This window comes from Octopus bimaculoides, chromosome 2 (assembly GCF_001194135.2).
Source record: "Octopus bimaculoides isolate UCB-OBI-ISO-001 chromosome 2, ASM119413v2, whole genome shotgun sequence".
Lineage (NCBI taxonomy): Eukaryota > Metazoa > Mollusca > Cephalopoda > Octopoda > Octopodidae > Octopus > Octopus bimaculoides.
In genome coordinates, this window is record NC_068982.1 from 84,291,938 (window position 1) to 84,307,732 (window position 15,795).

At 37.6% G+C, this 15,795-nt stretch overlaps 1 protein-coding gene across 1 annotated transcript in view; it reads left to right on the top strand.

Annotated features, from left to right (window-relative positions):
- LOC106873772 (lambda-crystallin) overlaps nt 1–15,396 on the top strand; it is a 33,908-nt gene extending 18,512 nt beyond the window's left edge. The window contains exons 3-6 of the mRNA XM_014921271.2: nt 719–880; nt 4,621–4,815; nt 12,857–12,962; nt 14,793–15,396. Coding sequence (XP_014776757.1) covers nt 719–880; nt 4,621–4,815; nt 12,857–12,962; nt 14,793–15,019 — 690 coding nt within the window. The 3' untranslated portion in view covers nt 15,020–15,396. The remainder of the gene's footprint in view (nt 1–718; nt 881–4,620; nt 4,816–12,856; nt 12,963–14,792) is intronic.
- Nucleotides 15,397–15,795: the final 399 nt, after the last annotated feature.

The following is a 15,795-nucleotide window of genomic DNA, read 5'->3' on the forward strand; positions in this document are numbered from 1 at the left end:
CTGTAGGATTTTCGAGCGAGATCGTTGCCAGTGCCCCTGGACTGGCTTGTGCGGGTGGCACATAAAAGACACCATTTCGAGCGTGGCCGTTTTCGTGCGGGTGACACGTAAAAGCACCCACTACACTCTCTGAGTGGTTGGCGTTAGGAAGGGCATCCAGCTGTAGAAACTCTGCCAAATCAGACTGGAGCCTGGTGTTGCCATCCGGTTTCACCAGTCCTCAGTCAAATCGTCCAACCCATGCTAGCATGGAAAGCGGACGTTAAACGATGATGATGATGATGATGATGACATTTGGTAGAGCTTATGTTTTAAAAGTTGTCTTTCCTACTGTTAACAACTTATTAATGATTTCACTGTACTTGTATAATCCTATGTTTAATACTCTGACAGCATAACCTCTTGTCTTATTGTTTTGCAATCACTATTTTATGCGAGGGATAGAATTGGCAGATCTTGATATATGCTGATGTAATACTGAAACAAGGATTTTACAACTGAATGCTCTTTCTCACCACTCAACCATGATGCTGCCAAGATAGCCATTTTCAATGCTACAAGCAGAGTGAATACTAATTCTTAAAATGCTCAGCCTATTAAGTTCTAATTGTCCTTTGAGTGCTGCTTAGAAAAGAATGGGCTCTGTTCTCTGTATGACATAATTTAGCTTCTTGTTTTAATCTAAATATTTCAATTTTATTTTTACCATTTTAAATAGGAATCTGTTCCAGAAAACCTTGAACTAAAAAAAGAAGTACTAAAATCCATAGATTTATATCTTTCCAATGAAGCACTACTAGCCAGTTCTTCCAGCTGCATTGTTCCATCAAAGTTATCTGAAGAGCTTAAGCACCGGAATCAAATGTTTATTGCTCATCCTGTAAGTTTTCATTATTATTACTGTGCCAATGTAAGAAATCATTATTTTAGTGTTCTAACATCAAAAGAATTGAAGAGTAGCAGAGACAGTTAAATACTTATACAAATGTCTTATGATATTTAGTTATAATCATATATTATAGAAGTCAATTTTTCTTTCATTCTTTTATGGTTACAGAGAAATATACTGTAATTTTATTTTTTCAGAGTGTGGTAAAGTATTTTTTGTTATTTTTGTAATGGGATTTGTTTTGTTGTTAAGCCCTAGGTCAGTCCTGATTTAGAGGACCTATGATTATGGGCATTCCAGATGCGAACATAACTTTTTAGTGATATGCAGGACTACATGAACCAATGTAACCCTTCCTTATTTAAGGAGACTCCATTCATGGGCTTGGGGTTTCTTTTGTTGTAAGGCAAAGACTTAACTGCGTAGTTTAAGAAGTTCATTTCTTAACCACATGGTTTTGGGTTCATTGCCACTGTCCATTGTGTGGCACCTCAGGCAAGTCTCTTCTACTATAACCCTGAGTTGACTAAATCCTTGAGAGTGGATTTAGTAGATAGAAACTGAAAGAAGCCCGTTTTACGCACACATGCACGCACACACACACACATAATACATTATTTTGGGGATGTGAATATGTTTGTGTGTCCTTGTCTTGACATTGCATGATAATTCCAAATGAGCATCACTGTTGTTTAAGCAGTGTCTTCCAATTCCAATCTTCTGTGAAAACACAACTGACCATAGGAAAATATCACTTAGCTTGGAAGTACATGAGGGTTGGCAATAAGAAGGACATCCAGTAATAGAAAATCTGTCTCAACAAATCCATCTGGCTTGTGCAAACATGGAAAAGTAGACATTAAAATAACATCAACAATGATGCTGATTGTGCCCCTTTATATTACTCTTGTTTGTTGTTGTTATATAGATTTTGTTTTGCATAAGTTGTTATTGTATTGATAGTGTCACATAAAAATTTTAATATGGTAGTTATGATAGCAATAAAGAGTATCTGAAGTTTTTTTAATATATTAACTTTATCTTATGTGCCTAAAGCCAAACCTGCTCTGTTGGATATTGCGTTTAGATGCATTTCCTTGACAACACTGAAATAAGTACAAGGTAAATTGTCAACAAGTACTCCTCTTATTTTGTTCTAAAATTCAGAATCCAATTAAGTTGCTATTTACTTTGTTTATAGTGTCTTTTTTTTTTTTTGACATTTTCCTGAACAGTAAAGGAAAAAATCTAAGACAACTGCAGAAAAAGCAGTTGAACTTCAGAAATTTTTATGCTGAAATGAAATAGCTATTTGGTCTAGTATGGGCATCAGCTGGATCCCCTCTAGCAGCTGACAATACAAGCATCCTGACTGATCTACAAGACATACTCTTGCACTGGAAGGAATATTTTTCCACCTTCCTAAATAGAAATTCAAATGTAGCTGAGGACTTCCTGAGACACTTTCTAAATCATCTTCCTCAGCTGTGTATGAGCAGATCAAGCCTGGAGGTTTACCCTTGCAAACCCATATCTTCACCCTCATCCTGAAGATGTGGGAATCCCAACATGTTCCTAAAAAACTGAAAGATGCAGTCATCATCATGATCTTCAAAAAAGTTGATAGAAAAGCCTGTTCTTTTATTCTTTTACTTGTTTTAGTCATTTGACTGTGGCTATGCTGGAGCACTGCCTTTAGTTAAGCAAATCAACCCCAGAACTTATCATTTGTAAGCCTAGTACTTATATTTTAGACTCTTTTGCTGAACTGCTAAGTTATGGGGATGTAAACATACCAGCATCAGTTGTCAAGCGATGTTGGGGGGGGACAAACACAGACACACAAACATACACACATGCACACACACACACACACACACACACACACACACACACACACACACACACACACACACACACACACACACACACACACACACACACATACCAAATCCACTCACAAAGCTTTGGTTTGCCTGAGGCTATAGTAGAAGACACTTGTCCAAGGTGCCATACAACGGGACTGAACCCGGAACCATGTGGTTGGTAAGCAAACTTCTTACCACACAACTACTCCTGGTAACTATAGAGGAATAGTGTTACTATCCATCACTGAAAAGGTCTTTGCTAGGATTCTTCTAAATCATCAAAAAGATCCTACCAGAATCTCAATGTGATTTTCTGTGCAAGGCAACTCCGAGAGAAAAGCAGGGAACAACAAAAGCCCATTTTCTTTGTTTTCTATGACTTAGAAAAGGCCTTTGATAGGGTTTCAAGAGCTGCTATGTAAAAGGTTCTGCATTGATTTGGATATCCTGATCACTTTGTCACTTTGGTTCAAGCAGTGCATGACATATGTCTGGATGTGTATTCCATCAAAACATGCTGTCAGAAGAATTTCCAATCATGTGTGGACGAAAGCAAGTATGCATCTTGGCACCTACACTATTCTCCTTGTATCTGGTTGCAATGCTTCATGAACTTCCTCCAGACAATCCAAGAGTTGGCATTAGATATCAATAAGATGGAGGACTTTTCAAGCTTAGTAGAGTTCAATCTAAGCATCTAACACACATGCAACACATCTCAGAACTTCAATATGCTGATGACAATGCTGACTTCTGCCATTCAAAAGAACTCCTCCAACAGTCTGTGAACAACTTTGCTATGACCTACCAATCACTTTAGCCTTACAACAAACATCAAGAAAACCAAGGTCCTTGCACAACCAGCCCCAAATACCACCTTACTAGTCATTTATCAAACAAGTGCATCTCAGAAAAGGATATGGAAACAGAATTGGAGCTGCACATGGGGCATTTGGAAAGCTAATCAAGCTCATCTTCAACAACAAAGATCTTAACTTAGCAACAAAAATTATAGTCTATGATGCTGTTGTCATTTCAACCTTACTCTACGGCTGCAAAATCTGGATATCATTGTGACATCCAAAAATAAGAACACTTTCGCCAACAAAAGTTTCATTCAATCTTGAGCATCAAATGGGAACACTATGTTACCAACAACAAAGTCATGGAAAGTGCCAATAGTCAAAGTATCGAATCACTGATAGTGAAACACTGTTTTCAATGGTCAGGACATGTAGTAAGAATGGAAAAGTCAAGGTTCCCATGCCAAGTCTTATTTGTCTTATTTGTCCTTGTATCTTCGAAGATACAAGGACAAATTCAAAGCAACACTGAAAGCCACTGGAATTGAGCCTAAATCATTTGAAACACAAGATCAAGACCATACCAAGTGGTAGTGTTCCATCACCATTGAAGCCAAAAACTTTGAAGTCACCAGAAGAGAAAAGGAAGAAATCAAATGACAGGTGAGAAAGGCTTAACAAAATCAACCTTGTCCTCCACCAACATAATTGACTTTTCTATGCAAGAATTGGTCTACAGTCATCAATGCCATCACCATAGGGGAAGCATTCAGCAAAGAAGAAACTAAATTCTCAAATATGAGATAAAGCCAATGATGAAGAGAGAAATAGATCTTTTGTGATCCTGTTAGTAAAATAATGTAATAATAATTACAACTTGTAAGTACAAGTTTGGAATAATATAAAATTCAAACTAAAATTACAACTGATTTATTGTGAAAATGTCTGAAAAGGATGGTGTAGTCTGATACAGTTTTTTGATGTTTGTGAAATTATGTTTATCCTAAATTTTTCATCTGTTAATCTTGGACTAATTTTTAAACTAAATTTCCTTTATCAGGTAAATCCACCTTTCTTTGCTCCTGCAGTTGAACTTGTTCCTGCTCCATGGACTGACAGTAAAATCATGAATAAGGCAGAGAAAATTATGAATGAAATTGGCCAGGTACCAATACAACTGAAAAAAGAGTGTGATGGCTTTCTTATCAACAGAATCCAGTATGCTATTTTGCAGGCATCATGGCAACTTATAAAAGTAAGAGATTTTACATTAAATATATGACATTAATTTGTCACCTTTTACTGGCAGAAATTTTACACACTAATCTTACTGAAATCACTATATATTTATTTGAGGGAATTTTTGTGATATTGATACAAAAACTGATTCCAGTTGAGGAGAGAATGCTTTCTGGTGCAACAGTTGAATTATGTTTTTTTTAGTCTCAGAACTGTAAAAATAAAAATACTGAGCTGGTTATTGGACCAGAAGAAACAGCTTTAAGCTTACAGCTGACCCAAAAAAAATTGATGTAGTCTTACTGTTGTGATTGATATTTGTAATAAATTACAACTATCACAACACAGACTGAAAAGTTCCTTAGTTGTTTGTGTAACAAAGCCAGAACACTATAAGAAATTGCTTATGGCTTGTAAATAATGTTTTACCCACTCATATAAAAATATGTAAACATGTGCAGCTACTATTCCAGTCAAAAAAAAATGTCTGTTCAATTTGATAAATGTATTTAATCAGAAAGAAACAGCTCACCAATTGTAGGCCAATTCATTGTTCAGGGTCACCGACTGTAGAAAATTTTTAAAAATTGAATACAGGGAGGGTTATCAAGTGTAGGAAGAACAAGGAATTATTTTAAAGATTAATAACAACAACAATTTTTACTTTATTTTTCTACACATTGGTGCAGGTATGGCTGTGCAGTTAAAAAGTTATCTCATAACCTTATAATTTTAGCTTCAATTCCACTTTGTAGCACTTTGGACTTCTACTGTAGGCCTGAGATGACTCATGACTTGGGAGTGAATTTGGTTGATGGAAACTGGAAGTCTGTGTGTATGTGAACACATCTTTGTGTTGCACTACTACTTGACAACCGGTGTCAGTACCTCAACTTAGCTGTAAGTCAATGACTAAAACAAGTAAATGAATAAAAGTAAGGAATAAAAGTTAGAATAATGCAATAAAAATAGTTTCAAATTTTAGCACAAGGCTAGAAATTTTGAGAGAGGGGTTAAGTCAATTGTAGCAGTAGTGGTTAAAAATCATATCACTGTAAATACCACAGTGAACAATAATAAATTTGGTTACACTATTTCAATAAGATGTGTTGTGGAATGTATATTCTCATATTTTACAAAACTAATAAGATTTATCTAGAAAGTGATTATGTTTTCTTGTTTGAAGATTTAAATGTGTAGAAGCAAATAAATAACCATCATTGAAGAGAGAAAGCTAATGTACATTTATTTAAACTGAAAGAATTTAACAGCTGGCAAATGATTTCTCATTCAGTTTAATATAATTTTGTTTTTTTTAGGGCAAAACAATACTGTTGGTCATTTCTATACTGTCTAGGCAAAATGAAATCTTACCTCAGAGCTAAAGAGAGCAAAATAATATAGCTTGTTTATGCTGCCTAGTGGAAATCTCAAGTAGAAACTGGTAAAGGAGCTAAGAGAATGAATAAAAGGCTTTTTTCTCCCCCCATTTAAGGAGATAAAATAGCTAAAACAAATGCACATAACAAAATGGTAAAAATTAACATGCCAGAAGTGAAATGAGTCTCACTATCATCTCATCATTTAATGCCCACTCTCCATGCTGGCATGGGTTAGATGATTTGACTTGAGCTGATGAGCTGGAGAGCTGCACTAGGTTCCAGTCTGATTTGGGAAGGTTTTTATGGCTGGATGTCCTTCCTAATGCTAACCACTCCAGGAGTGTAATGGGTGCTTTTATGTGCCACTGGCATGGATGCCATTTACATTGTACCAGCAGTGACCATGACTACAATTTATAGCGCCATTTACATGACGCCAGCAACAATCACGATTCATGGGTACCCTTTACATGGTACCAGTAATGACCATGACTATGATTCATGGGTGCCATTTACATGGCACTGTCAACGACTACAACTATGATTCACGGGTGACATTTACAAGGCACTGACAATGGCCCGACTGATTTCATGGGCGTCATTTACATGGCACTGGCAATGGCCATGGATATGATTTCACAGATGCCATTTACATGACATTGGCACAGCCACAACTCTAATTTCACTTGGCCTGACAAGTCTTCCCATGCACAGTATCATCATCATCATCATTTAACATCCACTTTCCATGCTAGCATAGTTTGGCTGGCTTGACTGAGGATTGACAAGGCAGGAGGTTGTACCAGGTTCCAATCTGATCTGGCAAGGTTTCTACAGCTTCCTAATGTAAATCACTCCGAGAGTGTAGTGGGTGCTTTTTACATGCCCTTGGCATGGGGGCCAGTCAGGCAGCACTGGCATTGACCACACCTGAATGGTGCTTTTTATGTGCCACTGGCACAGGAGCCAGTCAGGTGACACTAGCATTGGCCATGCTCAAATGGTGCTTTTTATGTGCCACGGGCACAGGTGCCAGTCAGGTTTCTCAAGTACAGCATATTGCCCAATAATTGAAGGGTACTTTTAAACGGGCTGGTTATGGAACACTCGCACTGGCAGCTTGCTGGGTTTTCTCAAGCACAACATATCTCCAAAGGTCTTGGTCACTTGTCATTATCTCTGTGAGGCCCAATGTTTAAAGGTCATGCTTCACCACCTCATCCCATGTCTTCTTGGGTCTACCTCTTCCACAAGTTCCCTCCACTGTTAGGGTGTGACACTTCTTCACACATCTATCTTCATCCATATGCAACACATCACATCTGATGCTTACACTCTGTCATGTATGCACACTAACATTACACATCCAGCGGATCATACTAGCTTCATTTCTTTCAAGCCTAAACATGTCCTCAGCAGTCACAGCCCATGTTTCACTGCCATGTAGCTTGGTTGTTCACACACATGCATCATACAGTCTATCTTTCACTCTGAGTGAGAGGCCCTTGGTAGGAGCTCTCTGAACTTTGTCTAGACTATTCTTATTGTAGCAGCATCCACCCCTACTACTGACTTGGTCATCTAGGTAACGGAAGCCATCAACTACTTCTAGTTTTTCTGCCTGGTATGTGATGGAATCTGTTTTCTGTACATCTTCAGTGTTTATTGCCCCTGTGCATCTGCCACACACAAAAACTATCTTACCAGTTAACCTTCCTTTGATATTGCTGCACCTCTTTGTGTTCATTACTGGGTATATCTTATGAAGATTCTCCCTACACCTTTTCTACAGCTCGAGCAGGGTCATCTACCTGAAGAGATTTGTGATTTGTATGCCTTCCTACTTACTAAGACTTTGATTTTTGCTAGATTGACTCTAAGGCCCTTCGATCCTAGACCTTGCTTCCACACCTGAAATTTCTTCTCTAGTTCTGGTAGTGACTCAGCTATTTGAGCAAGGTCATCAGCATAGAAGAGCTCTTAGGGACATCCTGTCTTAAATTCCTCTGTTATTGCCTGGAAGACTATGATGAATAAGAGGGGACTGAGGACATTCCAGGTGAACGCTTACTTCTACCCAGAATTCACTATACTCATTCCCAACCCTTACCTTACCGACAGCATCCCTGTACATGACTTGTACAGCTCTCACCAACCTCTCATCTATCCGTAGATTCTGCATTGACCACCAGATAAAGGATGGGGGGACCCTGTCAAAGGGTCTCTCCATGTCAACGAAAGTTGTCTTACCAGAAATATAGCATCAGTGGTGCTTCTCCTTGGCTCAAACCAAAACAGCATCTCATGTAAGCTCTCTCCCTAATTAGTTGGGCTATGACCCTTTCTGTAACTTTCTTCACCTGATCCAACAATTTGATACCTCTGTAATTATTCCTATCTAATGTGTCACCTTTACCTTTGTAGCAGTTGACTATGGTGCTGCTACACCAGTCATTGAGTATGACTCCTTCATGTATCACCTGGCTGACTATACGGGTGACTAGACTATAGCCTACACTGTCAGATATCTTAAGCATCTCAGCAGTGATTCCTGATGGGCCAGGGGCTTTCCCTGTCTTCTTACCCTTAATTGCTTTATCTACCAAGGTACTGTCAATTCGAATAGCTGGTCCCTCTGTTGGATTGACATTTGGCAGACTCTCTTTCTCCCATTCAGCAACCTTTCATAGTGGCATCTCTAAGTCTCTCTCTTTGCAGCATCATTAAATGCAAGTGAGCCATCATCCATGTGAATTCATTTCTCTCCTACGACATCATGATTCTCTCTCACACACTATCTTGCACTTCAAGTCTCTGGTCCTCATGATGCAGAACACTGTCAAAGTTTTTCTACTTTCCCTCTGGCTAAGTAAACCTGTCTTCTAGCTTCCCTTCTGGCAATCTGATACAGTTCCCTGCTAACACCACACTTCCAGTCCTTCCATGCCTGTTTCTTTCCCTAATGGCCCTGTCAACTACATTGTTCCACCACCATGTTACCTTAGATCAAGAGGGGACTTTGCACCAGTCACAGATCTGGCCAATAACCCTCAACAGGTTGTCTTGTAGGAACCTCCAGTTTTCCTCCACATTATGTGATGCTATATCCTCCTCTTTTTTGTCAAAAACTTCAAGTAATATGTCTCTAAATCTCTGTCCATTTGGAAGATCTTTAAGCTTCCAGACCCTTCTTTTCGATGCTGGTATTCTTCTGGGCAGCCATTTAACCCTGATCCTGAAGTCGCTAACTACTAACCTATGTTGTGAGGTGCATTCTTCACCTGGGAAAGTTTTGGCATTTATAGGTAGCCATCTTTCCCATTTCCTGGTGAGAATGCAGTCAATCTGATTAGTTTGCCCACTAGACTGGTAGGTGAACAGGTGACTGGCAGATTTCCTGAAGTTAGTGTTACAGATCATAAGATGATTTGCATCACAGAACTCTAGCAGCCTGGTTCCCTCCTCATTGCAGGAACCAAATCCGTTGCCATCATGTACACCATGGAAGCTCCCTGGATGTTGTCCAACATGTCTGTTGAAGTCACCAGCCACAAAGAAAAGGTCCCTATCATTCATTGACAAGGTAGTCTGCAAGAGGGTGTCATAAAATTGGTCTTTCTGCCCATCCAGTAGCCCTGGCTGAGGAGCATAGCTGGGATAATGGTTGCTAATCCATGTTGCAGCACTAGTCTAAGCTTAAGTATTCTATCACAGACTCTGACTACCTCGATTACCTTATCAACACATTTCTCTGCAAGGAGCATACCCATGCCCCCAACCCCATCAGTGTTCTCCACCCAGAAAATCTTATACCTATGTTCTTTGCCTGTGAGGAACCTAGCAGAACTTCCTCTCCACCTTATTTCTTGACTTCTTGGATGCAGCACCAATTGACACATCTCCATTCAAGCATCTCAGCAATCTCACCAAACTTACCTTTCAATGTGCCGTTAAGTGTGCCAACTCTGAGGGTGTGGAAGGTGTGGGATGGGGGACAGCAACATTATGCATCTGAAAAGGAAGCTCGCATTTGGCAGATCTTGTAAATATATAAATAGCCTTCTACCCGCATTCACTACACCATCATTTTATTCACTACATTATCACTATGTTCAACAGGAAGTAAACACTAGGTAGGGATGGAGGGGGAAGGGAGGGGAAAGTGTTCCGTATACTAAGCCATTAGAAGTGTTCAAGAGAAAGACATCTGGTAGAGGTCAGAGGATAAAGACTTCTGGTAAAGGTGGCGGGGTGGAATGGGAGAGCGCATTGTGAACGGCAAAGCACTGTGGTTACCTGGTGGGATGGAAGGGCGTACTGCAAACAGTAAAGCACTGTGGCTGCTCTATTCCTTAGCTGAAGCTGATGTGGCAGAGCCAGAGATAAAGTGAGATACTAATTAACAATTAACATGGGAAAAGCAAGTGGTTAATGAAACAGAGAGAGAGAGAGAGGGAGAGTGGTGAAATTTTCCAGAATTAAGGCTAGTCGAAAACAAAATATGAAGAGATGGAATTTTCAAGTGATGTTTCTCTGTCCGTTATGTTTTTATGTTCGCTAACTCCTCCTAGACTGTTGGAGCGAGGACAACGAAACTCAAACCAGCAACTCCCTTAATCCCAGGAGGTGTCCTAAGAGAGTCTATTTTTTTAAGGGCCACCTGATTGGGGCCTCACTGAACCCCCTATTCTTACTGCCTTTTAAACTAAATACATAGCATTGGTGACTGAATCGGAGCAATGACAATGAATTTCGTACCATGACTGGGGGGGGGGGGCAATTTCTGAAGGGCTGCTTAAATGGGGTCTCACTGACCCCCACTATTTTTACTGCATTTACCTTGCTCCTATGCTTATTGATTAAACTATGGTCAGCATCAGTACTTAGCAGGAGCTAGCCAGAGTGTCATCCAAAGGGCAGCTTGAGCACTATAAAGTGAAACAGAAGTGAACATTTAAAACTATGAATGTTATAAGTGGTCTAATTTCTTCTAATAGAAATACTACCTATGCCCATGTAAGCAGCAGTACATTTTTCTCTTTTACTCTTTTACTTGTTTCAGTCATTTGACTGCAGCCATGCTGGAGCACTACCTTAAAGGGTTTTTAGTCAAAGAAATCGACCCCAGGACTTATTCTTTGTAAGCCTAGTGCTTATTCTATCAGTTTCTTTTGCCGAACTGCTAGGTTATAGGGATGTAAACACTAACATTGCTTGTCAAGCGAGAAGGTGGGGCAAACACAGACTCACACACACACACACACATATATATATATATATATATAACAGGCTTCTTTCAGTTTCCCTATACCAAATCCACTCACAAGGCTTTGGTTGGCCTGAGGCTATAGTAAAAGACACTTGCCCAAGGTGTCACACAGTGGGACTGAACCCATATGGTTGGGAAGCAAGCTTCTTAACACACAGACATACCTGCGCCTCTGTTTACTTTATTAAGAAGACGAAATTTTTACCAAAACATATAAAACTATTTTAATTCAAGCCCCAAAACACTCCTTGAATGCAAATTGTTTCAGTTTATGAGATCAAGATATCAGAGTTGTGGATAAACCAAGTTTGATGGCCTACTGACTAATCATTTATTAATTTTAGTTAATCATTTTCCTGTTGTTTGTGGGACATACTCCAATATTTTCTGTACTTGACATGTTGAGTCTCACACCAAATGTTCTCTTTCTGCTAAATCAGTTTATGTACTATACTAAGTTGTCTTTGGACATCTAAGTTTCCACTTTTAAGTGGTTTTCGTGCATTGTATTGTGGATCATTGCAAAATGGGTTAAGATTTCTTTTCTGTAATTGTTATACTGTCTCTCAAAAAGCCATTTACCTTGGACAGAACAAATTGCAATTTGTTCCATATCTTTTTATATGTATATACAGCTACTAGAGCATTGACAAGTGTCTATTATTTCATATTTTTAAAACTTATTTATCGTTGCATAAATAGTGTGAGAAATGCAGAAAAAGCATGCTATAGAAATAAATATAAACAAAATTTAAAGATAAGAAAAATTATTACTGTTACTACATACAGAAAAAAAACAAAGAATGTGACTTTCTATAGTTGCAATGCTAAGCTCAGACCCTCTTCATCATCATCATCATCATCGTTTAACGTCCGCTTTCCATGCTAGCATGGGTTGGACGATTTGACTGAGGACTGGTGAAACCGGATGGCAACACCAGGCTCCAATCTAATTTGGCAGAGTTTCTACAGCTGGATGCCCTTCCTAACGCCAACCACTCAGAGAGTGTAGTGGGTGCTTTTACGTGTCACCCGCACGAAAACGGCCACGAAAACGGCCTCTTACAGGTATATATAACCTTAGAGAGACATGAGCTCTGTTAGAATGACAAAATCATGTTGGTGTTGTAATGAGCCTTTGTGTACAGGTTGTCTACTTCATCAGTCCTTATTAACTATGTGAACTTTTTTTTTTCTTTAATTATCAATTGCAGTTTTCATAGTAAATCAAATTTTCTGAGAAAATAGCATCTTACTGGTAATTTATCATTATCTTTACTTTTTCCTACTTTATTCAATAAGTCTTACTTTATTTCAATAACTTTGAATAAACCTACCCTCTATTATTTATCTATATATAAACTATTTAACTTGTGAACTTCTGCTTTAATTTCTCTTAATTGCAGGAAGATATTGTTTCTGTTGAGAGTCTTGACAAAGTTATGTCTGAAGGTCTAGGTTTTCGCTATGCTTTCATTGGTCCATGGGAAACTGCTTACTTAAATGCTAATGGTAAGAACACATTAATCAAAATGTATCAATTTCTATGGTTTCTTTCACATTTGGATTTTCATCACTTCTTTTAGTTTCAATCTTCATTTCTTCAAAATCTAAAATAACTGATTAATTTAAAACTTCATTAGTTTATTCTAAGTGAATACAATTAATGTTTTCCTGCATAGATTTAGGCTGTTAAATTCCAGTAAACAAGATTTTATGGATTATGTATAAAGATATTACGTTCATGTTCTCTCATTTGATAATGTAATTCTAGAAAATGTTAAAATAGTGCCTGTGTGGTAAGAAGTTTGCTTCCCAACCACATTGTTCCAGGTTCAGTCTACTTCATGACACCTTGGGCAAATGTCTTCTTTTATAGCTTTGGGCCGACCAAAACCTTGTGAGTGGATTTGGTAGATGGAAACTGAAAGAAGCCTATTGTGTGTGCTTTTGTGCCTGTGTTTGTCTCCCATCACCACTTGACAAGCAGTATTGGTGTGGTTACATCCCTGTAACTTAGTAGTTTGGCAAAAGAGAATGATAGAATAAGTACCAGGCACAAAAAAAGTATGGGGTTTGATTCATTCTTCAAAGCATGGCCACAGTCTAATGACTAAAACATGTAAAATGATAATAATAATAATAATTGTAAAGAATAAAAAGTTTTGAATGGTACAACAATGCACTATAATATTTAAAAAATGGACTGTATACCTGTTGTAATTTAGTTATCTATAGTCTGATGATATTTTGGAATACAATTCCTTCTTCAGATCTTAAACTCCCTAGCAATTGTGAACTCGGCCTGGCCCAGGCTTAGAGATAAGAGAGTATTGTAGTTCACTTGAAACATTGTGTAATGTTTGTAAAGAATAAAAAGTTTTGTTTATATTATAGTGCATTGTTGTACCATTCAAAACATTTTATTCTTTACAAACATTACACAATGTTTCAAGCGAACTACAATACTCTCTTATCTCTATGCTGGGCCAGGCCGAGTTCACAATTGCTAGGGAGTTGAAGATCTGAAGAAGGAATTGTATTCCGAAATATCATTGGACTATAGATAACTAAATTACAACAAATATATAGTCCATTTTTTTAATATTATAGTGCATTGTTGTACCATTCAAAACTTTTTATTCTTTACAATAATAATAATGTATAATCATCATTTTAAAAATCTCTAAAAATCTTTTTACTGTGATTATGCTGGGGCACCACCTTGAATTTTTTGTTGAATGAAGTGACCCCCAGTTCTTTTTTTTAATTTTTTAAAGTCTGGTACTTATTTTATCTTTCTCTTTTGATGAACAGCTAAATTACAGGGGACATAAACACACCAACACTGATTGTCAAGCGGTAGTGGGGGACAAACAGACACAGACACACACATAGATATATATATGTATACAACAGGCTTCTTTCAGTTTCTGTCTACCAAATTCACTCATGAGGCTTTGGTCATCCTGAGGCTATAGTAGAAGACACTTGCCCAAGGTACCATGCAGTGAGATCTGGAACCATGTGGTTGGGAAGCAAATTTCTTACCCACAGCTATGCCTATCTAATAATAATATTAATTCATGTGCATTGGCTTGATCACTTGTTGCATCTTCAGCTTACCTCTCTTACTACAATGTCAATACTACTTATTACAAAGAAATGTGCCTAGTTGAACTGGCTCATTGAAAGTTAACATTCTTGTCGGGTAAACATCACAGCATCATTTCACTCATATCTGTAAAAATGCTAGTGTTTTTTACAGTTTTTATGTTAGTTGCATTATGAATCAAATTATTTTTCTAAAATTCATGTAATGTATTGGATTTTATTTTTCAGGGATGCTGGATTATGCTGAACGATATGCTGATACAATTTACTGTGTGCAAAAAACCTTTTCTCCACCAGAAAAAATTGAAGGGCCTATTCTGGAACGTATTCAGAGGGAGCTCTCAGCCAAAGTGCCAATGTCAGATTTGGATAAACGCCGTAAATGGAGAGACAGTCATATGGCAGGCTTAGCCAAACTGAAGAAAAATATGAGTTCTGAATTTTCAACTATATAGTTCTTGTTTAAACTATCAACACCTCTTTAACAGAGTTTTCTACACTACACAGTACAAAGAAACATTCTCTTTTTTCTTTTTTCTATTTTTTCTATTTTTAATTGATAAATTATCTTTTTAATCACTTAACTTGCCATAATGGAAACATTTAGCAAAGAATTTCTTCTTTATTTTCCTTTGAAACAAATATTTTTCTATTATCCCTTACTTGGATGTCACACTTTCATGGAAGTAGGAAGTCAATCAAACATCCCAACGTATTACCATTACTTATTTTATCAATTCTCTAAGGTTATAAGACAAAGTTAACTTTGATAGTATCTGAAACTAGTACATAAAAGGATGTTACTGAATATAATAAAGCAGTTTGCCTAGTATTCTACTTGTGTCAGTCCACTACCTTCAGAATATTGATAATTTTGGAAAAAGAAACAATACTTTTATAAACTTACATTAATATTATGTATTATTATGATGCACAAATTTTCTGTAAACTACAATTCTTTACACAATGCTTTTTTCTTTTTATCATGAAATGCTATTAGCCTTTATAATTTACCACAGAATTAATCATGCCATATATTTCAAACTGTCTTACTTGTTTAATGCTCTCAAACTGACAGTTTTCAAATTAAAACTATTTTTTGATATGTGATTTCTGACAGAAGAAATAGATGGTGCTTAAAGGTCATATTGTACAAACTGGCTGAGCCAAAAGTTGGGGGAACACCTAACCACCTTTGCACAAGTTACTGCACAATCTCTTGTTTGCCACC